Source organism: Erythrolamprus reginae, chromosome 2, assembly GCF_031021105.1.
Source record: "Erythrolamprus reginae isolate rEryReg1 chromosome 2, rEryReg1.hap1, whole genome shotgun sequence".
In the NCBI taxonomy this organism is placed as follows: Eukaryota; Metazoa; Chordata; class Lepidosauria; order Squamata; family Dipsadidae; genus Erythrolamprus; species Erythrolamprus reginae.
Genome location: NC_091951.1, coordinates 90,048,991 through 90,076,895, shown reverse-complemented (window position 1 = coordinate 90,076,895; position 27,905 = coordinate 90,048,991). Strand labels below are relative to the sequence as shown.

At 39.5% G+C, this 27,905-nt stretch overlaps 1 protein-coding gene across 2 annotated transcripts in view; it reads left to right on the top strand.

Annotated features, from left to right (window-relative positions):
• STAB1 (stabilin 1) overlaps positions 1-27,905 on the top strand; it is a 162,829-nt gene that overhangs the window by 35,983 nt on the left and 98,941 nt on the right. For both annotated transcript variants that reach the window (XM_070738665.1, XM_070738666.1), the window contains 10 exons: positions 537-650; positions 5,326-5,379; positions 7,104-7,184; positions 7,425-7,583; positions 13,617-13,679; positions 15,043-15,165; positions 17,528-17,614; positions 18,963-19,074; positions 25,203-25,383; positions 26,832-26,867. In XM_070738665.1, the coding sequence (XP_070594766.1) occupies positions 537-650; positions 5,326-5,379; positions 7,104-7,184; positions 7,425-7,583; positions 13,617-13,679; positions 15,043-15,165; positions 17,528-17,614; positions 18,963-19,074; positions 25,203-25,383; positions 26,832-26,867 (1,010 nt within the window). The remainder of the gene's footprint in view (positions 1-536; positions 651-5,325; positions 5,380-7,103; positions 7,185-7,424; positions 7,584-13,616; positions 13,680-15,042; positions 15,166-17,527; positions 17,615-18,962; positions 19,075-25,202; positions 25,384-26,831; positions 26,868-27,905) is intronic.

The window sequence follows — 27,905 nt, the reverse complement described above, 5'->3', positions numbered from 1 at the left end:
GAAGTTTGGGGAGGGTGAAAACAGCCTCCCCTCTGCCCCCTCTGCCCTCAGCTGGCCTGTTAGAGCTGACATAGGGCAATGCCACACATACCCTCAGAAATGGCTCCACTTGTTTGTTTATTTGTTTTATTTATTTATTTATTTGTTTGTTTGTTTGTTTATTTATTTATTTATTTATTTATTGGATTTGTATGCCGCCACAGGATCAGGGTTTCGTTCCTCCTCTCCATTGTCTATATGCAAATCTTTACTCAGAAACATCTGAATTGAACTGTCATTGTATCATTTTCAATTAAAATTCTTCGCGCTAAATCTTGTTCAAATCTGTAATCCTTAGTGAGCTACAGAAAGCATTTGACTATTTCAGTAGGATTGTAGCTTGGAACTTTGAACTAGAACTTTGTCAGGAATGCTGAGAATAATTTATTAGAATGATATAGCTGCTTAGCATAATTCACCCCCAGAAAAGTTGATTTTGTTAATTAATCATTTTACACTAAAGTTATCTATCAACCATGGTGCTTAATATTTTACAGAATTGTAATCTTCCATCAATTTGGGATAGTCCTGGACCTTTTACTGTGTTTGTCCCAAGTAATGAAGCAGTGGATAAATTAAGAGATGGACGGCTAATTTATCTCTTCACAGAGGTGAGATTATTTTTGCTGATTAGTCTGATGATTAAAAGGATATGAGTTTTTCATTCTGATCACTCTCTTTTTTAAAAAAAATTTTTTTTATTGGATGTAAATATTAAAAATACATTTAGAACATTGATTAGACTTATATACACATAACATAACATAAATACATATACACAGACATACAAACAAAGCAAAAAAGCAAAAAAGAATGAGAAAAAAATTGAAAAAAGGAAAAAAATTCAACTTCTAAATCTCTTCTTTTTACAGTAAACTATACTGTTGTCATATATCATAGGGTTAAACTGTATTTCTTTTACAGTTTTTTACTTTCAATATATTTCCTTATTAATATCAGTATTTCAATATCTACATTTTATATAATACAATCAATATGCAAACATTAAGATATTATTATTATTATTATCCATTCCCTAATTCTCTATCTCTACAAATTTCTCCTGTTTTCTCTACTCTCCTTGTTTCGTTTCTTTTCGCTATCCAGCTATAGAACATATTCCAGCTTTCATAAAATTCTGTGTCTTCTTTATTGTTCAATGTATATGTTAATTTGTCCAGTTCTGCACAGTCTAATATTTTTTAAATAATAGTCCTATCACTCTCATAGATTGTTCATTAGTTTTATCTTCTCAATATGAGAAACACTGGTAAATTAGGACAACCGGAACAATTGATTCATTATGCCTTTTTAAGGGCAACATTCTATAAAATGTCTAACACAGTTTGTTCAAGAAGCAATTATTGCAAATATGTGTTTTTACAGTAGTACCTCCACTTACGAACTTAATTCGTTCCGTGACCAGGTTCTTAAATAGAAAGATTTGTAAGAAGAAGCAATTTTTTCCATAGGAATCAATGTAAAAGGAAATAATGCTTGCGATTGGGGAAACTACAGGGAGGGTGGAGGCCCTGCTTCCTCCCAGGAGATTCCAAGAGAGGTACCAGGTGTTGTGGTTGGCTCTGGGCCAGCTCCTGCAATGGGGAATATGGATGTTGGCTAAGGAGAGTCCTCAGGTTCCCAGAGACCTGTTTTACTGACATCAGCTTCGGACAGTGAGGATTCCTTGCCAAGGTTAGATGCTGGGGAAGAAGAAGAATTATCAGATAGAAAGATGGTTGAGAAGAGCCAAAAAAAATCTTGAACACCAGGTTCTACCAGTTTATTTTGTCCTGTATCTGTTCTTCTGTAGAATGTTGTGGTTTGTTAAAGAATTTAAATATTCTAATGGAAAGTATCTAATGGAAATTTTGTATATAGAGAGAGATTTTAATGTTACTAAATCTTCTATATCCATATAGTATATGCTTATTGTTTTCATATATGAATAAAATAAATGCATATGCATTGAGATGTGGGAATTGCTACAATGGAGAATAATTATGCCTATTGACCATTTTAATCCAAAGTTTTGCTAAAGCTAATTGCAGGAGACTTCTCTAATTTGAGAGTAACACAGGAAGTAGCATCTTCCATATGCCGAAGACAAGTATGGGTATCTTTAGGAGAGCTTATTGTGCCAATATTAATACATGGATAGATTTATATGTAGCAGTGGGAGGATTCAAATAATTCCACCAAATTTGCCAAAAATATGTGAATGCAGGGAAGTGAGGGAGGTGTTTGCAGCCCTATTTGAACAGTGAGTCTTTATTCACAGTCACTGGTTCTTTCCCCCTCCCATACCCACCCACCCCACGGTTCATATTCACACCCCCTTCTGCTCTAGCTGGACTTAGAGCTGGCATTGCTCTGCAACTGCATGATAACTCCAGAGCAGCCGTGAGTGGGAAGCCAAGCCCAGTTGAGGAAAATCTGATGAAGATTATACACCTGGGATCAGCTGTAGTGTGAGTTTGGCTGGGGGTGGCTAGCTTTCCACCAGGTTCTTTTTTTTTTAAGAGAGAGAGAGAGAGAGAGAAGGGGGCAGGCAAATAACCAGCTTCTCTAGAGAAAGAAATGTGTATCTCCCATCAATTGCAGTGTAATTCTGCCTTTCATTCTATCTTTACATTGCAATTGATGGGAGGTAAACATTTCTTTCTCTAGAGAAGCTTGTTATTCACCCACCCCCTTTTCTCTCTCTCTTTAAAACAAAAGAACCAGGTGGAAAGCTAGCCATCCCCATCTGAACTCACACCCCAGCAGATATCTCCCTCAGAGCTTCCTTACATTGCAAGTAGAGCAATGGGAAAAACTCTGCAAAGATTTGGGGCTTGGAAAACATTCTTCTTTGCAGAGAGTAACAGTGAAAGAGCTGAAAGAAACTTACTCAGAGCAAGTTAGAGTAATGAAACAAACCCTGCAAAAACTTAGGGCTTGAAAATATTCTTCACAGAAAGTAACAATGAAAGAGCTTGGCTACATTGGTTAGGGCTGGAAATAAATATCTGGAGCAAGTAAATGAAAAAAAAATCCTACAAAGACAGGTTTTGGAATACATTTTTGGCAGAAATTAACAATGAAGGAGCTTGCAAGTGGTAAAAGCTGGGAACATGGTTAACACTTGGTCAGGGCTAGAAAGAAACATTTAGATCAAATAGAGAATGGGGGGGAATCAAAGGCAGGGTTTGTAATACATTCTTGGCAGAAATTAACAAAGAAAGAGCTTGCAAGTGATAAGAGCTAGGAACATCGTTAGCACCTGGTTAGGGCTAGAAAGAAACTTAATCAGAGTAAGTTAGAGTAATGAAACAAACCCTGCAAAGACTTAGGGCTTGGAAAACATTATTCACAGAGAGAAACAATGAAAGAGGCTGCAAGGTAAGAGCTGGGAAGATCGTTAGCAGCTAGTTAGGGCTGGGGGGGAAAGCTACATTCAGTGTATAAGATGCACCCTAATTATCAGCCTATTTGGGGGAAGAAAGGGGTGTGTCTATTACACCGAAAAACATGGTGTTTGTTTTGTTTTGTTTTGCTTTGCTTTGCTTTGCTTTGCTTTGCTTTGCTTTGCTTTGCTTTGCTTTGCTTTGCTTTGCTTTGCTTTGCTTTGCTTTGCTTTGCTTTGCTTTGCTTTGCTTTGCTTTGCTTTGCTTATCAAGTTCATTTACTTCCCACCCATCTCATAATTCAGGCAACTCTGAGAAGTTTAGATCAAAATAAAACAACATATAATAACAGTTATAAATATAAAATGGATTAAAATTACAAAAATTAAAACACACTAAACAAACAAGAGTTTGGAGAGGGAGACTAGGTTACCTTCTGTTTTGATGATTGATAGAAGTTAAATGGATGGATGGATAGGTAGGTAGGTAGGTAAGTAGGTAAGTAGGGAGGTAGATGAGAGGGAGAGGGAGGTGGGGAGAGAGAGAGAGAGAGAGAGATTCAACCAAACTATCTGGAGGTAGGAATGTTTCACAATTTTAATATACTCCCCTTCAAATCTCTGGGGTATTAACCTGATAGTCAGGTAGATTTTTAGAGTTAGGATTAGATCAATTTCCTTCAATCTAATACAAAACTCTTTGAAGATGGGTAGACTTCCCGCTGGGTGGGAAATTCTTGGAGTTGGAGTCCAGTCCACCCATCTTCACAGTGCTGAGACTGAGAAAAACATATCTAATGAATGGAAGAAACCCATGGATCTCTCTAATTTGGAGGAAAGGCATGACAATGTTGACCTCTTTCAGGATAATCTTGCTTTCATTTTTTTTTTTAAATTAATAGAGTTGAAAGGGACGGTTAGGTCATCGAGTCCAACCCCCTGCCTGAGCAGGAAACCCTACAGCACCCCAGCCAAATGGAAGTCCAATCTCCTCTTGAAGGTGTCCAGAGTTGGGGAGTTCACCACCTCCCCTGGCAGGCAGTTCCATTGGTTGATCGCTCTGACCGTCAGGAAGTTCTTCCATATTTCCAGGTTGAATCTCTCCTTGGTCAGCTTCCAACCATTGTTCCTCGTCCGGCCCTCTGGTGCCCTGGGGAATAAAGAGACCCTCTCCTCACCGTGGCAACCCCTCAAGTATCTTGAGGTCTCTATCTGCTGCTTTTTCTGCAACAAAATGAACTATTTGGATGACATCATCAGAACAATAAATTGCAAAGATGACATTGTATATCAGCTGTCTATGACAGCAAAATATCCGGAATTTAGCCACAACATTTACATCAAGCACATTTTATTAAAAGAGATGGGCTCTTAATTAGGTAAATTGAAAGTCAGTCTGTATGCATTCTTCAGTAACACTGAGCAGAATGGCAAAGCATTTTAATTAAATACAGTAAAAAATGTTTTCCCCCTGACTTAGTCTTTAGTAAAACTGTTATAACAACAGAAACCTTCTAATTTAAGATTTGATTTAGAACACAGCAATTTAGAGGTGTGAGGTTTTGTTTAAATTGGAATGGGAAAGTCAGAATCTAATTGCACAGTAAAGAATGATTGATAGTAAATAATTAACCTCCTGCAGATTTTAATTCTAATTTCATTACTCCGGTCCTTTTTCACAGGCCAATGCAAAAATCTCTTCTTGTTAAATGCAAACTTTTTAGAGGGAAAATTAATTTGGCATAAATACAAATCATGCTGTCTTTAGGAAGAAATTCTGATTTTGAAATATAATTTACATGGACAAGAGGTTGTTCTTCACAATATCTTGTGCAATCATCAGCCATTAAATCTAAGGTCAGTCTGAAATTGTTTTTTTTCCCCCTCTCATGTACTAGGGCATAAATAAGCTTCAGGAATTGGTGAAACATCATATCTATCCCACAGGACCGGTAAGGTTGTTTTTGCTTTCCAAGTTCATTTCATCACTTTCATATATAATTTGCTCCTTGCCAAGGCTCTTGAACGGGTGAAGAGGAAATGCAGACGGACATTTCCTGAAGGCCAATATATCGCTTGAGACTAGTTCCCTTTCTTTAGGGAACTAGCACAATAAAAATAGAACCATAGCAACAAGCATGCCGTTTATGCCATGCTATTATAAATCTTTTCAAAAGAGCTAGTAATTTGTAATTGTTAAACTAAATCTATTTCTTTAAAACAAATTAAAACGAACAGGGGCAGTTTTCATTTTGCCCAGCGAGAAACCCCTGTTTTTGACTCCATTGTTTAGTTTTAAATATGCATTTTAATTTTCTGCATAGCCTCTTCATGTAGAAGAAGTTGGAAACAGGGAGAAGAGGCCTTCATCCTGCAGTAGATAGACAATGGCTAAAATGATGATGATCTTAACCTTTGAACAGGGGGTCTCCAACCTTGGCAACTTTAAGACTCATGGACTTCAATTCCCAGAATTCCTCAGAGAGCACAGCTGGCTGAGGAATTCTGGTAGTTGAAGTCCACAAGTCTTAAAGTTGCCAAAGTTGGAGACCTCTTCCTTAGAACATTTTCTCAGCAGAAACTTCTCATGTCTATTTGTAAACTTGGTTATGACATTAGACATTCTCAAACCACTTAATATGTCTTATATGGACAATACTGGATTGTCTCCTGAAATTGTCTCCTGTATCTTGTAATTTTCAATTCAACATTATAATTGGAAACCACCCCATATTTATTCTCAAATACAGTGATCCCCCGATCATTGCGAGGGTTCCATTCCAGGACCCCTCGCAATGATCGGTTTTTCGCGAAGTAGCGCTGCGGAAGTAAAAACACCATCTGCGCATGCGCAAATGGTGTTTTTACTTCTGCCGCCACCCACGCCGTTTGCTCGCGCCGTTTCCCAGCTGAGTCCTGAAGCGAATTGGCTTCAGGACTCAGCTGGGAAGCCGCGCGGCTGTTTTAAAACGTCGCCGCCGGCATGGGGGAGCCCCCCATGCCGGCGGCGACGTTTTAAAACAGCCGCGTGGCTTCCCGAGTCCTGAAGCGAATTGGCTTCAGGACTCAGCTGGGAAGCCGCGCGGCTGTTTTAAAACGTCGCCGCCGGCATGGGGGAGCCCCCCATGCCGGCGGCGACGTTTTAAAACAGCCGCGCGGCTTCCCAGCTGAGTCCTGAAGCCAATTCGCTTCAGGACTCAGCTGGAAAGCCGCCCAGCAGCTGATCTGCCCGGCGCCATCTACGCATGCGTGGCCATAAAAAAAAGGGCGCGCATCCGTAGATGGTGTTTTTACTTCCGGGTTGAAAAATCGCGATGTAGCCCGTTCGCAATGATCGGGATCGCGATACCCGGGGGATCACTGTAATTGCATTGTTGCCCATGAGACATATTTTCAGTCAATGTCTAAGAGGCTACATGTGACTATGGGTGGAGCCCTATTTGGGTCAAGACCATGGAGTTAAGGAAAGAGTTGAAACTCCATCAGAAAAACTTATCCATGTGAAAATCCAGTAAGAAAGCAGCCAACAACCTAAGCATTTCCCTACCTCTAATGAGAGCAGCTCAGGAACTGAACATATTGGTACAAGACCTGAACCCCTGAGAATGTTAATTGTATGTGAAATGGGCAGCTATATAAATTAAATAAGTATCTGAATGAATTCAATCTTTTCCAGCTCTTTGTAGAAAGACTAATAATGATGCCACAAATTCTGACCATGGCAAACCAACTGGTGAAAGTTGAGATCAGTGACAATGTAAGTACTATTATACTGAAATTCCTAAAATATTAATATCTTGTCTGATGGGAGACTGGAGATTCTGACTACATTACACAGACAGTAGCTAGCAGGTTTATGTTCAAATTCTTTTTATGCAGAGCTATCTCCACTATTGAGGAAATATCTCCACTTTTCTACTGAAAAAGCAATTATCCCAACACCTATCCCAAGATCTAGCAATGCAGTGAGCAAATTGTTTTTATTTTTTTATTCTAGGGAAAGATCCTGTTGGATGATTCCAAGGCTGTGATAAATAAAAGGAATATTTTGGCCTCAAACGGTATTATTCATACTTTGGATGGTATCTTGATTCCTTCATCAATACTCCCAATTTTGCCAAAGACGTGTAATGAAGAACATTATAAAGTTGTGAAGGTAAAGCCAAGGATGTCGAATCTCCTCTTTCTCTGGTATAAGTTTTTCCTATGCATTAGATGGAAATATCTGGGGTTGTGGGGGGAAAACTACATTCTCTCAAAACAAACCCAGTTTGTTATTGGATGTGAGATGGTTGGTGACTTGTGGTCCCACAAGTCCAATTCTAGTAGCTACTTTCACCATGTAAGTTTTCTGCAAATTCAGCTCTTTTCCTGTCCAAGTCTAAAAGATAATGAATGTTTGTCTATATACACAGTATTCCTAGACTATTTTTAACCTCAAAAGCAATTTGGCTCTTTAGAGGCCACCATATTGCATTTCCTGTGAGAATTAGCCTTTCCTGTTGACTCAGCCTCTGCAAAGTTATCCTGATGAAGATTCAGCATCTTTCGGAAAACATCTGCTTCCTCTTGCCGATACAGAGAAGCAGTTAGGCTTCTAAGCCACTGACCTTACATAGTGCCTGTTGTAGTTGCTCCTGTGGATGCTACAGGACAGATGCATTAATGTTTTAAATATATATTGGACCAATTTCCACCTGTGTTTACCTACAAGCCATAAAAGGAGAGTACCATCTTTAATTAAGATGCTTAGTATGATTTAAACAGCAGAAAGAAATATGGCAAAATTGCATTAGAATGCTGTAAGCCTAGCTTCTGTTTTTTTAATAATGTCGTGCTGAATATTTCCTCTGCATTTGTCAGACTTTCATCCTGTTTGAGGAGTCCAATTTCCATTTTCCACAAAAGAAAAACATTTAGTGAAATTCTGATGGATGAAGTGGAATGGAACAAGAGTTCTCCATCCATTGGTTTTAGGGCTGTTTTGAACTGGATTTTTGCTTTCTCTTTTTATTTTATTTTTTTTTTTATATATATTTTTATTTTATTTATATGACTTACAAACATTTAGACATCAAACATTACAACATTAAACATTTACACTTAATATATTTACAAGATTTATTTTTTAACAATTCTATTTACTATACCTTTTTCTTGATTTCCACCCAATTGTAAATTTTTTCCCACACTTTGTAATAGTCCTTATTTTGTTGATTTTGAATTTCGTATGTTAATTTGCTAAATTTGGCGCAGTCTAATATTTTTTTAATTACCGTTTCTTTGTTTGGAATCTTATCTTGTTTCCAGACTTGTGCATATGCTAATCTTGCAGCAGTAAGTAAGTGATTTATTAAGTAGTAATTTTCTTTGCTATGTTTGCCTCTAATTATGCCTAATAAATACATTTCCGGTTTTATTTCAACTTTATAGCCCAATATTTCTTCCATCCATGCCCTAATTTGAATCCAAAATTTTTTTGCTTCGTTACATTGCCACCATATGTGGTAATATGTTCCCACTTCTTTTTTACACTTCCAACATTTGTTACTAATGTTTACATTCATTTTGGCTAGGCGTGCTGGCGCATAATGCCATCGGAAGAACATTTTATAAAGATTTTCTTTATATGGTGTTGACAAAGTCATCTTATAATTAACTGACCATAGTTTTTCCCAGTCTTCTAGCTGAATTGCATATCCAAAGTTGGTCATCCAAGATATCATGTTAGGTTTAACAATTTCTTCGATGTTTTCATAGTTTAATAGATAAATATACATTTTGGTTATAAATTTTTTGTCAGATCCTGTCAATATTTTGTCTATTTCATTTTGTTTATTACATATTCCAAATTGTACCAAGTCCCTTTTATATCTGCTTTGAATTTGGTAATATGGAAGCCAATCTATTACTATACCTTCCTCTTTAAGTCTTTCTCTAGTTTTAAGACTTCCTTTAGTATTTAATAGGGCTTCGTAGGTTATTTTTTGTTCTTGGCTTATTATGTTTGGATGAATTTGAGCTTCTAGAGTGGATAACCATCTGGGAATTTCGTTGTAATGTTTTTTCCTGACTTTCCGCCAGTGTGTCAATAGTGTATTTCGAATTTGGTGTTGTTTAAAGTGAGAATGTTTTGAGTGTTCTTTTTCCCACAAATGTGCGTGCCATCCTTCATTTATATCGTGGCCTTCTATTGTTAGAATTCTAGGATTTTCAAGGTTGACCCATTCTTTAATCCATAGTAATTTAGTGGCTTGGTAGTATATTTCTAAGTTGGGTAAACCGAATCCTCCTCTTGTTCTTAAATCTTGTAGGGCTTTCATGTTTATTCTAGGTTTTTTATTGCACCAGATAAATTTAGAAATTATTTTATTTATTTTAGCAAAGAACGATTTGTTTAGTTGTATTGGTGCTGTTTGGAAGAGATAGAGCCACCTTGGAAGTATATTAGACTTTATTGTATTGATCCTTCCCATTAAGGATAGATTTAACTTTGACCATTTTTCTAAATCTTCTTTTGTTTTTGTTAATAATTTTGTATAATTTAGTTCTTTCAGTGAAGAATACCTTGTCGTAAACCAAATCCCTAGATATTTAATTTTCTTTTCTATTTGAAAACCTGTTTCTTTTATTAATAATTTGTTTAAATCTTGATTACAATTCTTGGTTAATATTTTAGTTTTGTTCCTATTTATTTTTAAGCCGGCCACTTTCCCATAGTTCTCTAATTCTTTTACTAAATATATCATTGAGCTAACTGGATTCTCTAAGAAGAAGACCAGATCATCAGCGAAGGCCTGTGTTTTATAAATTTGTTGTTTAATTTGGGTGCCCTGTATTGATGATTCCCCTCTAATTCGGTTTAATAGTATTTCTATAGACATTATATATATTAAGGGAGATAGTGGACAGCCTTGTCTCACTCCTTTTTTAATATCGAATGTATTGGTTAAATCTCCATTTATAATTATCCTTGCCTTTTGTTTGGAGTATATTTTATTTATTGTATTTTCAAAGTTCTCTCCTAAATCCATAGTATTTATTAATTTTTTGAAAAAGTTCCAATTGAGGTTATCGAAGGCTTTCTCAGCATCTAGAAATAGCATTGCAAACTCCTTATCATTATGGCTTTCATAATATTCTAGCATATTTAATGTAATTCTTATATTATTTCTAATTTGTCTGTTAGGTAAGAAACCATTCTGATCAGAGTGTATTATTTTGTTTAATATTTTTTTAAATCTGTCTGCTATTATTGCCATATAGATTTTGTAGTCTACATTTAACAGGGATATTGGTCTATAATTCTTAATATACTTTGGATCTGTGTCTTCTTTATGTATCAGCGTTATGTTAGCTTCTTGCCATGATACCGGGCATTCTCCGTTCGTTAACATTTTATTATAAATTTCTAATAATAATTCTCCCGTTACATGGAATGTTGCTTTATAGAATTCAATTGGGAAGCCATCTGGGCCTGGTGTTTTATTATTATTCTGTTTCATAATTGTTCTTTCCAATTCTTCTTTTGTTATTTCTTTGTTTAATATTTCTTTATCTTCTTTACTTATTAAATTGATTTTACATGTCTCTAAATATTTTAATATATCTTCTTCCTTAATATTTTCTTCACTATACAATTCTTTATAGTATTCTAATGCAATTTCTTTCTTTTTTTTAACTGGTAATGTGTTATTTCTTTTTTATCTGTTAATTGTTGGATTAATTTCTTCTCTCTTTCTTTCCTCAATTTATACGATAGCCATCTGCCAGGTTTATTTGCGTGCTCAAATTGATTTTGTTTTACTTCTCTTAGTTTCTTAGTTACTTCTTCTATCTCTATTAATTCTAGTTTGTGTTTTATCAGCATAATTTGTTGCCTTATATTAGGGTTTCCTGGGTCTTTTTGGGATTCTTTTTCTAATTTTCCTAATTTAAATATCCACTCTTTTTGATTTTGTCTTTTTTCCTTGTTTTTTCTTGATTTATAGGCTATTGTTAAGCCTCTTTGATAGGCTTTTGCTGTATCCCATAAATTCTGGAGGGAGGTATCTGGATTGTTATTTTCTTTTAAAAATAATTTCATTTCTCTTTCAATCCAATCTATATATTCTTGTTCTTTTAATAATTGTAGATCTAATCTCCAACTCCTATTTTTTTTCTCCTCCTCATTCTCTTTTTAATAGTACAAAGAGGGGGAGAAAGAAAAACGTTGAGAGTGAAAAAGAGAAAAACCAATGCAATTGAAACAAAAACATTATTTCTCCAGTGATATGGAGACTTTCAAGCTTCCTAAGTTTCAGCTAAAATCACTAGAGGAAAACCTCAAAAGGAAGAACCTCCTCCCTCCAAATCTGGAAGCAGTGATAACTGCAGACCAATGGAGAGGAGAGTACCACAGTGATGGAAAGGAACACCACAGTGGCAATACCTTCTGCCCTCTTGAACCAAAGATCTCAAAATAAAATTTAAAGTTCATGGGGAATGGGGTATTAGATATTAGGTATTAGAAGAAACATTTTTGTTCAGGGAGAAATCTTTCAGGAACCCATATAATACATTTTTGCACAGTGCAGTTTACTGCTGGGCCTCTCATTAAACACTGCAGAATTTAACATATTAACATAGCTGGAAGGGATTTTATAGGTCATTAGTCCAAACCTCCCCCATATCAGGAGACCCTACACCATTTCTGACAGATGGCTGTCCAGTCTCTTCTTGAAAGCTTCCAGTGATGAAGCTCCCCCAACTTCTGAAGACAACTTCTGATCCATTGATGGATTGTTCTCACTATCAGGAAATTTCTCTTAATTTCTAGGTCGAATCTCTCCTTGATCAGTTTCCATCCGTTGTTCCTTGCCTGGCCTTCGGGTGCCTTGGAAAATAGTGTGCCTCCTTCCTCTCTGAGACAGCCCCTAAAATATTGGAACACTGCTATCATGTCACCCCTAGTCCTACTCTTCACTATTCTAGGCATGCCCAGTTACAGCAACTGTTCAGCATATGTTTTAGCCTCCATTCCCTTAATCATCTTGGTTGCTTTTCTCTGCGCTCTTTCTAGAATCTCAACATCTTTTTTAGAATGTGGTGACCAAAACTGGATGCAGTACTCTAGGTGTGGTCTTACTATGACTTTATAGAGTGGTATTAATACTCACTCAATCTTGATTATATTCTGCCCGGAGAGAAAATAGAAGATAGCAAGATGGGGATAAACAGTGTATTTTATCCTCAAAGAATTCAGGAGCAATCTTTAGTCAAACATATGGCAGATATAATTTCCCTCCTATTCATAGCCCTGAGGAAAGAGGGCCAATCAGTTGTCAAGGAGATTGTCAAGGAGAATTGTCAAGGAGATCAGGCGGATCAGAGGAAGCACATGTGCCTCTGTAGACATAATAAAATGTTCAGGTTTTCTTGTTGCAAACTCCTTAGGAGCTAGAATTAAGTGCTAGGTGTTACTGAATTGCTGATCTACTGAGTTATATCTTATATCTTCTAAGACTTCAATGCATTCAATTTATCCAGCAAAGCAGGTCTTGATATTCATATTTCTCATCCCCCAGCAACCAAAGTCTTTTAAAATTAAATTAAATTAAATTTAAAAAGTGAATTAAAACAGCTGATTATCAGAAATAAAATTCCTTCCAATACTACAGAATCTATATAGCTGAGGTTAACCTGTTGAGTTCTTGGTGTTTTCCTGCAGATGTTTTATTACCTTATGTTTTATCTTGCATTGAGCAGGGGGTTGGACCTGATGAACCGGGAGGCCCCTTTCAACTCTATGATTCTATGATTCTACCAGACTAACACTTATGGTGTAATGTAATAAAGTATGTACAGATCAGAGAACACAATAACATTCCTGAGTGCACCATATTTTAACTTCTTCTTAGATGCATGTTTTCTGTGTGATCATGGAGGATTTTTCATGGATTTATTATTGAGCAGAACAAGAAGATGCCCATGAAATAACCATATCAATCTACATTTTTTATATATTCAGCATGGGAGGAGAATAGATGATCGTGTAATTATGTTTTTAATTAATTTTGCCCATGCATAATCTGCAAAGTAACTTTCTTCAATCTGGCAGCTTTGAGGGCAACTATAAGTTTAGCAACACAACATTATTAAAAAGTCTGTTAATCAATTAATTACTTCTTATCTTTGGCTTTTATTGCAGGGTTCTTGTGTGGATTGTGAGCACCTTAATAACAGCATTTGTCCTCCTGGGAGCCAAATTATGGTAAGTGGCCCTGATGTTTTTATGTATGGAGATTGTGCTGTGCATGGGCAGCTATGTTTTGTGACCCATTCATGAGAAATGTTAATGCTAATAATAATGCTAATAAAAAGCATGAATGACATGAATATTAGCTGTCATGACTTCTATTTGCAACCATTCAAACCTTCCAGATTCAGATACCTTTTGTGAACTCAGCCCTCTACCTTTCAAATGTAATTATGGATATGTTCATATGGCATATGTTCAGCCGATACCCAGTATTGTATAAATAAACCAGGAAGGAAATAAAAACTTAATCAAAATCAGTACAGGGCAGAATCAGCACTCAGCCTGCATTGACATCTTTGAGATCAACGAAAAAGGTCCACTTCAGCTGACGTCAGCTCGAAGGTTTACAATTAACGTATTTGAACTGCCTTTAATTTCTTCGTGTTTAGCTGTTACATTTCAATCCTCTTGCAACTGCTGCTGTAGCTTTTCTGTCAGCTCAGGAAGAGCAGATTGATTACAGCATTTGAGACAATAGTAATTTCCAAGGACTTCAAAATGTCCAGCCATGTTATAATGCTGGCTGTACTTCAATGGTATCAAAGATTATTTACATTAGAACAACTGATAACAAGCTTGTAGGCTGTGGAAACTGCAAATGAATATTTTTTTAGAGCCATTGCATCTGCAAAATACTATTTTATGGAACACTGTTAACAGTGAATTGATTGCTGTTTGCATTCTAGATATCTTAGTTCTTTGGAACAAGCCCTGGTTATTAGTTGAAGTGTTCCTTACTGAAAAAGGAAAAAGAGAGAGAGAGTTTTAATATTTTCTGAGATTGTGTATTTAAAAAGCAGAATACAAAATTATGTTGAAAGCTTTGTTCTTCTTTGTTCTGCTGAAAGAAGTGGATTTACAATGGAATCCTTTAAAGTTTTTTAAAAATTGCCTTCTTAATAATAATAATAATAATAATAATAATAATAATAATAATAATAATTTATTAGATTTGTATGCCGCCCCTCTCCAAAGACTTCCCCATCTTCTTCCCATCTCTATCCAGAATAGATGACTGCCTTGTGATGTGTTGGCTCCTAATTAAAAAAAACCCACAAAAACTTGCTTGCAACACAATTTCTGTTATGTCTTCCCTGTTTTGTCTCTTTGTGAGGTGAACTAGAGTGCTATCTTGAAAAGCATTATTTCTCTTGTCTGTCAGAGAGGAAACTGCTTTTCCTGTTAAGAGCTGTCCTTTATAACTTTGCCTCTCATTGAACGTTCATTGGCCGGCAAAAGGTCATGGGACATACGTAAAAACATGGCACATATATGAAACATGCTTTTCTAATTGTCATTTGTTTTGCTTCCAAAGGAAGGCAAGGCTTTTCAGGACAAGGCAGGACAGGACACAAACGAGTGTGTTTATATCCATAATCCAGTTGGCTTGAATGTTCTGAAGAAGGGCTGCCAGAGATATTGCACTCTGAAAGAAGAGGTAAGTGTATCCAGCAGGGAGCATTTATTATGAAATGCCATGTTTCCCTCATTCCAAAATTTATTCAATAGATTCTTTTTCTAAACTTCAATGCTTTCTTATTTACCATTTATAACTGGTATGCAATATAATTAAAAAATAAGTATTTTTAAATACTTATACAAAGTTTAAGACTCCCCCAGGTTTCTTCACCTCTTCCTATTTAGAATAGAATAGGATAGAATTCTTTATTGGCCAATATAGAATTCTTTATTGGGGTCTTCCCCAAACTCCAAAAGCTTTAACCTTAGATTGTCTACAGTCGACCTCTCCCCCTTTCTAAGATGTCCGTAAGGGACCTTCATAAGCACACCATTGTGCCTACCGTCCCTATCCTACTGTCCTATTGTCCTCTTTTATGGTTACTTTTTACTTATTGTATGTTTTTACAAATTATTACTATCCTATGCATAAGAGAGAGAGAGAGAGAGAGATAGATAGATAGATAGATAGATAGATAGATAGATAGAGAAAGTAAGAAAGAAAGAAAGAAAGAAAGAAAGAAAGAAAGAAAGAAAGAAAGAAAGTGTGATTGGACACAGAAAGAATTTGTCTTTGGTTCATATGCTCTCAGTGTACATAAAAAGACAAGATACATTCATCAAGAATTATAAGGTATGGCACATAATGATTGTCATAGGGTACAAATAAGCAATCGGGAAACAATCAAAATTAATATAAATTGTAAGGATACAAGCAACAAGTTACAGTCCTGCAGTCATAAGTGGGAGCAGATGGGTGATAGGAACAATGAGAAGAAGAATAGTATAGTAATGTAGCCTTAATGAATAGTTTGACAGTGTTAGGGAAATATTTGTTTAGCACAGTGATGGCATTCGGGAAAAAACTATTCTTGTGTCTAGTTGTTCTATAGCATCATTTTGAGGGTAGGAGTGGAAACAATTTATGTCCAGGATGCGAGGGGTCAGTAAATATTTTCATGGCCCTCTTTTTGACTTGTGCAGCATACAGGTCTTCAATGGAAAGCAGGTTGATAGTAATTGTTTTTTCTGCAGTTCTAATTATCCTCTGAAGTCTGTGTATGTATTGTTGGGTTGCAGAACCAAACCAGACAGTTTTGTCTGGATGAAGCTGTTTTGGATACATAAAGATTCAAGTGTCAGCATAAATGCACACACGCACACACTTCCTCTCTCACATCACGTATATTCATAAAAGAAATGGCAAAAGAAAGAGTTCAGGTGTGTCTGCAGAGTGTGCATTGCAGGGCAGAATTTCAATTGTACCATCACAACCACCAATTTGGCCATATGGTGCGTAGGAGGTATGATCAAATAATTTGGGATAGCTGCCTTGCATTTTGCCAGAAGTTAGTTCAAAGAGTTTAGAGAGTAGCAGAGGTTGATTCTGGGTCAATACTCACTTACTTTCCTCTCTGCCTAGAAAAAAAGATCCCTTTGTCATATAACCAACCTTGATAAAGATCTGGTCCTCTTTATTAAGGCAAAATAAAGGCAGGCAAAAACCAATATTGTTTTCCCTTGAATTGAAGGTCTATGGAGATTCTCAATCGTCCTGGTTGTTCCATATGGCTGTACGGGATCAAATTTGCATATCTGCCTCTAATTGGCTGTTGAAGCAGCGGGAGATTTAAGCGGCTGCCAGTGGCTGGCCAGCTACAGGGAAGCCTTTAAAAGTGGCTTCCCTGCAGCCTATCGGCATTCCCTTTTACTTCAGTGATCCTACGCCTTGCCTCTTCATTCCCACGCAATCTAACACTGGTCATGGTTGTCTCAAAGGTGCTTTTTCAAAAGGCAACTGGACTTCCTTTGTTTTTCCTTGAAGAGGTATTGCTACTCATCCAAAAATATTCACCCATTTTGGCAGGATGGTGGGGAGGATGGAAGGATCATATTTCTTATTCATGGGATAAGACACCATCTGTCGCTTGTCTACAACACAGTCTTTTCAGCTGTCCCCAAGAAGGTTCCACACGCTGATTCAGCTGACCATGAGGGAACAGATAAACCAAGTGGCCTCAATGACTCTCAAAGAGAGTGTTAATCTGGAGATGACTGCAAAGGAATTTAATCCTTCCATTGCCTTCACCCATCCCGTCAGAACTAATCCTTCTATCTCCCAACCATCCTACCAGAATTGATGAAGCTTCTTGTACAAGTAGAAAAATCTCTTCAAGAATAAACAAAGAAAGTCAAGTTGCCTATTGAAAAGGCACCTTTGGGACTTTTCTTGAGTTGTTCTCTCAGGTAAAAGAGTGAAGGGAGGGTATAGCTATACCTTGATAATGGAAGAAGAATGGAACATTGAACACTTTTTTTGCTGTTATGTATTTATTTAAAAGAAACCTGGATGTTGCAAAGGGTTTTTCGGTCCTTCCTGCACCCCCTGTCCTGGTGGATATAGCAATCCATGCTACGGCAAAGGAACTGTAAGTGTTTGAAAGAAGGGAGGCGGGAAAAAGAATAAATGACAGCATAGATATACACAATCAAGATAGATTAATGGATGAATCAGTTAACAGCTTATCTCGTAGCACTTTAGCAGCTGACATAAATATTTGAAAGAAGCATTTTAAAGCAATCCAGGGCACTCCATCTTGATGAACTCACTATAAACAGGGCTAAGAAATTCTTATTAATTTCTTATTCCAAAAAAACTATAGTTATCACAGACAAGCCTTAAAGATGCTTTTCTGAAGTCTATATAGATTTTTGACTCACTGTTCCATCCTTCCAAGGTTGGTAAAATGAGCGCCCAGATTATTGGGGGCAATAGGCTTAGAGAGGGCTGTAAAGCACTGTGAAGTGGTAAATAAGTCTAAGTGCTATTCCTATTCTGCTTTCTTGATCTTCTCCAGCAGCGTTAGAGCTCAATAAGGTGTCACAGAATTCTTAGCCATGTATTAAGTAATAATGTTTGGGAAATGGTTGCAAGATGATTTGCAGATACCTGCTGAGAAACTTTGCAAAGGTTAGGGAAGAAAATAATTGACTGAAAACAAATATCATTACTGCAACCCCAAAAGAATTTAATACATACAGTATATACAGTATATGGCCACATTAAGGGTACATAGTCATTTATAAGTGAGACTTCACTAGATCAGGAGATGGTCTTGTAGTAAACTGAGAGAAAGAGCAAATTATAGCATAGCTAGAGGTATAACAAGCAGGAAGAGGGAGATTGTGATCCCCTTATATAGAGCGCTGGTGAGACCACATTTGGAATACTGTGTTCAGTTCTGGAGACCTCACCTACAAAAAGATATTGACAAAATTGAACGGGTCCAAAGACGGGCTACAAGAATGGTGGAAGGTCTTAAGCATAAAACGTATCAGGAAAGACTTAATGAACTCAATCTGTATAGTCTGGAGGACAGAAGGAAAAGGGGGGACATGATCGAAACATTTAAATATATTAAAGGGTTAAATAAGGTCCAGGAGGGAAGTGTTTTTAATAGGAAAGTGAACACAAGAACAAGGGGACACAATCTGAAGTTAGTTGGGGGAAAGATCAAAAGCAACATGAGAAAATATTATTTTACTGAAAGAGTAGTAGATCCTTGGAACAAACTTCCAGCAGACGTGGTAGATAAATCCACAGTAACAGAATTTAAACATGCCTGGGATAAACATATATCCATCCTAAGATAAAATACAGAAAATAGTATAAGGGCAGACTAGATGGACCATGAGGTCTTTTTCTGCTATCAGACTTCTATGTTTCTATTATCTCCTGTAACATCACATTGGAATTTGTTTCTTTGTTTTCTTCAGTGTAATGACGGTATTCACGGAAACGGTCAATGCAGCTGCCACTATGGCTTCAAAGGAATTGCCTGCCACATCTGTTCAAACCCAAACATGCACGGAGATGACTGCATGGAAGGTCTGAGATGCAAATCAGGCAGGAAGGCACTGAGACAAGTAGAGATAGTTTGCTGCCTGAAGCAGATCTAGAAATAGCATCCTCCTTTCTACCTCCAGGTGCATAATACCCAAACCTGGTGAATTTATTCTGGTGGTTTGAGAGAAAATAAGTCACAAGCCTTCCTTGCCTGGAAGTAACAATAATATGATTTAAACTTATATTTAACCTTAATATTAAGTTTTAAACTTAATATTAACCGCTCCAAACTTGACTGCAAAAAATATGACTTCAGTAACCGAGTTGTCGAAGCGTGGAACTCATTACCGGACTCCATAGTGTCATCCCCAAACCCCCAACACTTTACCCTTGAATTATCCACGGTTGACCTATCCAGATTCCTAAGAGGTCAGTAAGGGGCGAGTACAAGTGCACTAGAGTGCCTTCCGTCCCCTGTCCTATTGCTCTCCTATATCTCCTATACCTTTCTTCTATTCCTATATCTCTTCTTCTATTCTTTCATTGATATGTTCTATTACTTTATCTTCTTTTCTATTATTTCTTAGATATATTTTACTATGAGTATCTCCTCTATAACCTTCATGTTTTAGTGATCTGATTGGTTGGTGGAATCATAATTACTTGAAGGATTGACATGGTGATTATTATGAAGTGTTATGAAGTTTAAGGCTGGTTTCCAAATCTCTGGTAGGCGGGACGTATCATCCCTTTTATTCATGCAGAGGGGGTGTTTCTCAATCTCTATAGCTTCTAAAGTAATTCTTCTATATAAATTTTCTGTTTTGGAAAGTAATTTAGTTTTTTCAAAGTCAATTTCGTGCCCTGTTTTTTTAATGTGCTGGATAAGGGAGGAAGTCTTTTCTTCTTTTTTAACTGCATTCTTATGTTCTGCAATGCGTGCACTTACTCTTTGATTGGTTTGTCCAATGTATGTGGCTGCACATGTTTTGCAAGGGATTTCATAGATTCCTCGGTGTTCTAATTGGATTTTATCTTTTGGGTTCCTTAGGATATTTGATATTTTTTAGTTAGTGAAAAATGAAGTTTTGATGTTATGTTTGTGCAGAATTTTACTAATTTTGTCTGTGGTGCCCTTGATGTAAGGGAGGAGGGTGGTACCATTGTCCTGTTCTTGATCTTGATTTTTGGGGGGTGTCTCTTTTTTGATTAGGTTTGTGATTGTTTTCCTTTCGAATCCATTAGAAATTAATACATCTTTGAGTTTGTTCAATTCAGTTTTTAAGTGCTCATGGTCAGCTAGGCGTTTGGTTCTGGTGATGAGAGTTTTGGCCACTGAGGTGATCTGTGCGGGGTGGTGGTGGGAGTGTGCATTTAGATAATGGTTGGTATGGGTTTTCTTTTGGTAGATAGTGTGTCCTAGGGTGCCATTGGGTTTTTTATAGACCAGTACATCTAGAAAGGGAAGTTGATCATTGATTTCTGTTTCCCTAGTAAATTGTATTTTGGGGTGTAGGTTATTGAGATGTGTGAGGAAATTGTCTAGTTTTTCCCTTCCATGTGGCCAAATTACAAAAGTATCATCAACATATCTCAGCCAAAGTTTAGGTTTGTGTTTGGATTGCTCTAATGCAGAGGTCCCCAACCGCCGGTCCGCGGACCGGGACCGGGCCGTTGGGGCTTTTCAGCCGGTCCGCGGCGCCAGGGCCCCCTCGGCCTTTCCGCACCACCAGCGGCGCTCCCCCCGCCAGCCAGCCAAGCCCCGCGCCCGCCGGAACCGGCTCCTCGCTCTCCCCCCGCCACCCACCGCGTTTGCAGGAGGTGGGGAGGGTTGGGTGGCCCGCCAAGGCCAGGAGGGACGCCGGTGCCCCCCCTTCCCTCTCTCCGCCCGCCGCTGCGCCTCCTTGACGCCGAGAGGAAATGCCGGCAAAGGCTTTCCTCAGCGGAGGCCGGCGAAGGTGATATTGAATGTCGGGGGAGAACGGGCGGTTGCACGCGCTCCCTATCTCCCTGCTAGCCCACTCGGAATATTCAAAATAAGAAAAACCTTTGCCGGCGAAGGCTTTTCTTATTTTGAATATTCCGAGTGGGCTAGCAGGGGGATAGGGAGCGCGCGCAACCGCCCGTTCTCCCCCGACATTCAATATCACCTTCGCCGGCCCCGCCTCTCCTGCAAACCCCCTTGCTGAGAGCCCAGGGCGAAAGTGCTCTCGCAAAGGTGAGGCGGGCAGGGCGTGCGCGCGTCACCGCTGAGAAGAACGGAGAACGAGAGTGAGTGATAGCAACAGACAGCAAGATAGAGAGAAAGTGAGAAAGAGAGAGTGAGAGAAAGGGGGGGAGAAAGAGATAGCAAGAGAGAGAACAAGAGAGAGAAAGAGCGTGAGAAAGAAAACAAGAAAGAGTGAGAGAGAGAGAAAGCAAAAGAGACAGAAAGAAAACAAGAGAGAGAAAGTGAGAAGAAGAGAGAGAAAGAGGGGGAGAGAGAGAGAAAGAGAGAGGGGGAGAGAGAGAAAGAGAGGGAGAGGGAGAAAGAGAGAGGGAGAGGGGGGAGAGATAGCAAGAGAGGGAGAGAGGGAAAGGGGGAGAGAGGGGGGAGAGAAAGAGAGAGGGAGAGAGAGAGGAGATAAAGGAAGAGGAGAGAGAGAAAGGAAGAGAAAGAAAGAAAGAGGGATAGAAAGAGAGAGAGAGTGAGAGATGCTCAGTGAGCCTTTCTTTGAAGTTGCCTTTCTTTCTTTCTCTTTCTTGCTTTCTTTCTTGCTCTTTTTCTTTCTCTCTTTTACCTTCCCTTCCTCTATTTCTTCTTTTCTTTCTCCTTCCTACCTTCTTCCCTTACTCTCCCCTTTCATAAGTTTCCTTGCTTCCTTCCTCTGTTCCTGTCCCTTCCCCCTTTCTTTCTTTCTTTCTTTCTTTCTTTCCTTCCTGTCCTCCCTCCATTTCTTGCTTTCCTTTTCCTTCCTCCCTTCTTTCCTCCCTCATTCCCTTCTTTCACTCCTTCCTCTCTTACTCTCCCCTTTCACACCTTTCCTTGCTTCCTTTGCACCCTTCTTTTGTTCCTGTCCCTTCCCTCTTTCCTTCCTTCCTTCCCACCCTCCGTCCATTCATTCACCCATTCCTCTCTTGATCGCCCCTTTTACGGCGCCGCTGACAGCTAGCTCCCCCCCCCCCACCGGGCCATGGAAAACTGGTCTAGCTTAAAGCCGGTCCCTGGTGCAAAAAAGGTTGGGGACCTCTGCTCTAATGCATTATTTTCAAAATATTCCATATAGAGATTGGCGATGACAGGTGAGAGGGGTGATCCCATGGGGGCTCCCTCTATCTGTTTATATCTTTGTTCATTATAGATGAAGTATGTATTAGTCAGGCAGTGGTTGGTTAGATCTAGGATATATTTGGGGGGCTTGTGTTTGTCCTGGATAGCTGTTAAGGCTTCTTTAATAGGTATTTGTGTGAAAAGGGATACGACGTCAAAACTCACAAGTAGGTCACCAGGTTGTAGGTTTTGTTTTTTAATTATTTGTATAAAGTGGAATGAATTTTGTAGCTATGAGGTGATAGTTTCTGTATATGGTTGAAGATATTTGGCTAAAAATTTGGCAAGGTTTTGTAGAGGGGAGCTGACTATTGGCCTGAGAGGTATTCCTTCTTTGTGTATTTTTGGAAGGCCATAGAGTTTTGGACATATGGAAGATTTTTCTCTAGGGATGATTTTTCGCTGGATTTCTTCACTGATGGGAGAGGCCTTAATTTTGGATTTGGTGGTTTTTTCTAGGTAGGTGGTAGGATCTGTGCTTAGAAGTTTGTAGGCAGATTGAGAAACACCCCCTCTGCATGAATAAAAGGGATGATACGTCCCGCCTACCAGAGATTTGGAAACCAGCCTTAAACAAAAAAACACTTCATAATAATCACCATGTCAATCCTTCAAGTAATTATGATTCCACCAACCAATCAGATCACTAAAACATAGTCACCCAATCTATTTGCTACATTCAAACCAAATCTCCACCCCTAACACTATATATAAGGAAGAAATGGCAGTTGCAAACATTCCATATTTACAACAGCACGAAGCTTGAAACTTCAGCCTGATGATGGTGAATGTGATTTCACCAAAACGTCGCATAGACACTCAAAATATTACACGGGGCAAAACCCAAACTCAGAACAATCTACATACATATACCCGTGAAAATCTACGAAAACATATATATACAGTGATCTCTCGGTTAGCGCGAGGGTTACGTTCCAAGACCTCCCGCGCTAACCGATTTCCGCGTTATACTGGATGCGGAAGTAAAAACCACCATCTGCGCATGTGCGCCATTTTTTTCATGGCCGCACATGCGCAGATGGTGGAGTTTGCGTGTGGGCAGCGAAGATTCCTTCAGCCGCCCAACAGCTGATCTGCTCCGCAGCGCGGAAGCAGCGAGGAGCCGAAGATGGGGTAAAGGCAAAGGGGAAACCCCATCTTCGGCTCCTCGCTGCTGCCGCGCTGCGGAGCGGATCAGGTGTTGGGCGGCTGAAGGAACCTTCCCTTGGTCTTCCCGCCAGATCACTTGCCGCTTGCCGCTTGCCAGTCCACGCCCCCCTGGATGAGCGGCCCCGCATGGCCCCAGCGCCGGACTCCGTTGCCGAACGCCGAAACCGGAAGGGGCGAGGTGGGGGAGAACGGGAGGCTCAGCATTCCGTCAGTCGCAGCGCTGGCTGTCAACTTTTCTTTTTAGCACTGGGGAGGCAAGTCAGCTCCTGCCCAGTTTTAAAAAGAAAAGTTGACAGCCAGCGCTGCGGCTGACGGAATGCTGAGCTTCCCGTTCTCTCTCCGCCCCCTCGCCCCTTCGCCCCCCTTTGTTCCTAGGAGAAGTGCTGGTGAGGAGCAGAAGGTCTGTCTTGCCTCAATCCCCAGCACTTCTCCTAGGAACACAGGGAGGCGAAGGGGCGAGGGGGGGGAGAGAAAACGGGAGGCTCAGCATTCCGTCAGTCGCAGCGCTGGCTGTCAACTTTTCTTTTTAGCACTGGGGAGGCAAGTCAGCTCCTGCCCAGTTTTAAAAAGAAAAGTTGACAGCCAGCGATTGTTCCGCTGCCGCCAGCATGGCCTGGCTGGCAGCGGAAGATGTAACGGAGCCCACGGGGGATTCGCCTTCCTCCCACCCGCAGCCGAGACTGATCGTGGGCTCCTTCGCAACCTTGGAGAGCTTCCAGGGCATGAAAGCTCACGAAAACCAGGAAGCTCTCCGAGGTTGCGAAGGAGCCCACGATCAGTCGGCTGCGGGCGGGAGGAAAGCGAATGCCACAGGGCTGGGCTTGGCTCCCCCCTCGGCTCCCCCCCTTACCAGCCCCGCCGCGGAAGGCTCCATTCTGTTCCCTGCCGGCCCGATTGAGCGGCCGGCGGTCTCCATTCAGGGAACAGACGTCCACCCCCTCCTCGGAGTCCCCGGCACCCAGTGTCCCCACGCCGCCTCCACCTCCCGGTAATGCGCCCGACCTCTGCCTCTCTCTTTCTCTCTCATATACCACGCCGGCAACAGGGAGAGAAAGAGAGAGAGAACTAGCGTGGACTTATTTTTTATTTTTTAATATTTTATTTTTTTAATTAATATTTTTTGAAAAACCGCGTTGCAGCGTTTCGCGCTAATCGAGAACGCGCAAATCGAGGGATCACTGTATAGCTGGAATTTTAAAATTAAGGGAGACTAGGATGGTCCCATTTCGGCCTTGTTCTGGCCTCATCAGCTAGCCACACCCTTCCTTACTGGGATATTATATATATACCCACTAAAACCCTCATTGTGTATTGGACAAAATAAATAAATAAAAAATAAAATAAATGAAATGAAATAATAATGCACAGTTAAATAACTGCATGAAATGCATAGGAGTCTCCTAGTTGAGCAGGGATGTGCGTGGAGTAGAAGACCTCCAAAGTCCCTTCCAGTTCTATTCCGATTGATCCATTGAACTTTCCACCCCCACCCCTAATGACTAGACGTGACCTATTTTTATACAATATCTTAGCCTGCACCAATCCTCTGTCTTTTACAGTCAACACAACAGAGCAGAAAGGGGACCCCAAACCATCATATGGATTAAATGTCATTAAAAGTATTCAAGAAATCCACCAGTTGTAATTTAAACGATTAAGTTTTATCTTTCTTCTCTATTCACAATGGAAGAATGCGGCTGCATCCGTGGAATTTGTGACAACAGACCAGGAAGCAAGGGTGTGTGCCAGACAGGGACGTGTGCTGAAGGCTACACCGGGGAATTCTGCGACAGACACTCTCGCAGTTGTGGACACCCCGGTCTCCCTCTGAAATGCCATGCCCTTGCAACATGTATTGTTAATGAGACTGAGTAAGTTAACACAGGGGGCATCTGGGATCACAATCTTTACTCAGTTTACAAACCGCCCCTCCGCCGAGCAACATCCTCCCTTCGACACTTCTGCACAAGTTAGACCACTTCTTCCCACCCCGTCCCTCGTTCCATTCCAGACCACAACGTTTTACCTGTGCAGAAGTGGGTGAGGCGGAAGGAGGATCTCGCTCCCCTCACCCTCTGAGCAGCAGCTGATTCATCCGAGTACGGGCTTGGTGGAGAGAGCGGCGTTGGGCCAGGCCTCTAGTGCTGTACTCTCAAAGGCCACAAGTCGCTTGGGGCAGCCACCATCGCCACTCCAAGAGAGCACAGCAGAGCTGGGAGGGATGCTGTTGCTGCTGGCTGGGGTGGCGAGATTCGGCTGCTGCACATGCACAGAAGCCGAATCTCGCATGAACGTCCCTCGCGCCTCGGGATTTCAGCAAAAATTGCCGATTCTAGCATGTGCACAGTGCATGCATACCCGGAGGTGATGGAGTTGCGCGTGCAACTCCATTTCCGCCGGTGGAACAGAGTTCCATGCCGTCCCCCTTGCTGCCCATACATGCATGTGTGTGTGTGTGTGTGTGTGTCTATATATTGATTCATTTGTGTGTGTGTGTCTACAATAATTCATTTGTTCATTTTAACTGTAAACTGAAAGAGTTGTAACATTGCATATATCCACTCTTACGGACCATGTAGAAAGATAAACAATTGTTGTTATTATCTTAGTTTATGTTATATAGTTATTATCATTTTTGATTTTTTTTTTGATTGAGCCAGTTATACCACCTGTCCCAAGATTTGTAAAATTCTATTTCATCTATGTATTGTAGTTCCAACGTCATCTTAGTCATTTCTGCACATTCTAGTATTTTGTTAATGAGGTTTAAGATTGATGGGGTTGAATCTGTTTTCTAGTTTTGGGCATATATTATTCTGGCCATTGTTAATATGTGTAAAATTAGATATCTGTCTTCTTTTGCAATCTTTTATCTGATTATGCCCAATGGAAAAAGTTCAAATTTTAAGGGAATTGTTTTGGAGATAATTTGTTTCAAATAGTTTTAAATCTTCATCCAAAAACCTTTCACCATTGGACATGTCCACTATAGGTAGTACTAAGTTCCTAGACCTTGTTTGCCTTTCCATCATTTGTAGTTCTCAAATGAGAACTTTTATTTAGCTTCTTTTAAAGCATCAAATGAAAGCCCTTTTAAGGATTGAGGAATTGCCATAAACACTCAACCTCAAAAAAGACATTAAAAATTGCTTTTGACTCATTGATCACCCCAAGTCAGCTGTTGATTTACGTCACTCCTAGAGACAGGAGGAAGTCCATGATTTCCTTGGACAAGTTGCATTATTTTTATATTTAAAAAATGGGAAAGGTTTAATTAATATTTATCTTCTTCTTAATGTCGTGCTACGCTGGCATTCAGGATCCCTGGATTTCCCGAAAAATATGACATCATAAGGTAATGCTATCTTGTATAAATGCATGCTTCTTTGGAAGAATTGCTACTGAGGTTTAGAAGACTTAATTCTGAGCAATTGTGGATTGAATTCTTCACTCCATCTATAACAAATTCTATCAGTCTGAACCTGCACAGCCAATATGAAAAAAATATTCCGGAGGGTCATATGTTGACCTTTCTTGATCTACAATGCCTCACACACTTGCAGATCATTCACAAAACCACTTCATTTCACTTGTCTCCAAAATTGTACCTTTTGTATCTGAGTATTCTTTTATCCCACTCTTTCTACCTGTGGTGATTTCACCATTAGCAACTTTTTTTAGAGTTAAAATAACAGTTACTGGGCCAGGATATTGGTAGTAATAATAAGCAAAGGCTGAGTAATGATTCAAAGATGTTCTGAGTCATTGCTGAAAAATAAACTGTCTTTCCAGTCATCATCTTCTCTATATGCAAGCATGCTTCCTTCAGAAATCTAACAAACAAACAAACAAATGGTAAACATTTGCTAACTCATTTGCAAACTCTAGTAAACATTTGCAAACTCATTCGTTCTTGTTCTGAATTTTTAAAAAATGTGTGTGAGAAGGGAGTACAAAACCATTATGTGTATGCAGTGAAGGGCTACCAAAATTTTTACTACCACACTGTGGCCGTGGCTTATGCAGGACGCCCTGCATTTTCATTCAACATCTTTCAATACAAATTAGGTGCTCTGGGGTGGAGCTCCATTTTCACTACCCCACTGCATCCCCCCCCCCCATCCAGGCAGTAGCCCACCCCTGTGTGTATGTAACAGTGTTAGTCTATGTCTGACGAAATGGCTGTTTCAGATATACATGTTTTTGGGTCAAGGCTATTATCAAGGGAGGTTGTACATGGCAGCAAAGGGGAGATCCAAATGGCTATATCTTATTTGAGATGAAGAATGTTGGTGGTGAAAGGAAATGTTGGTGGAGAAAGGAAGCCAATGGAAAATTGGCAGAAAGATCAGTATGCAGGACAAGTGGAGAACTGGAGAGGGAATCCTACTTT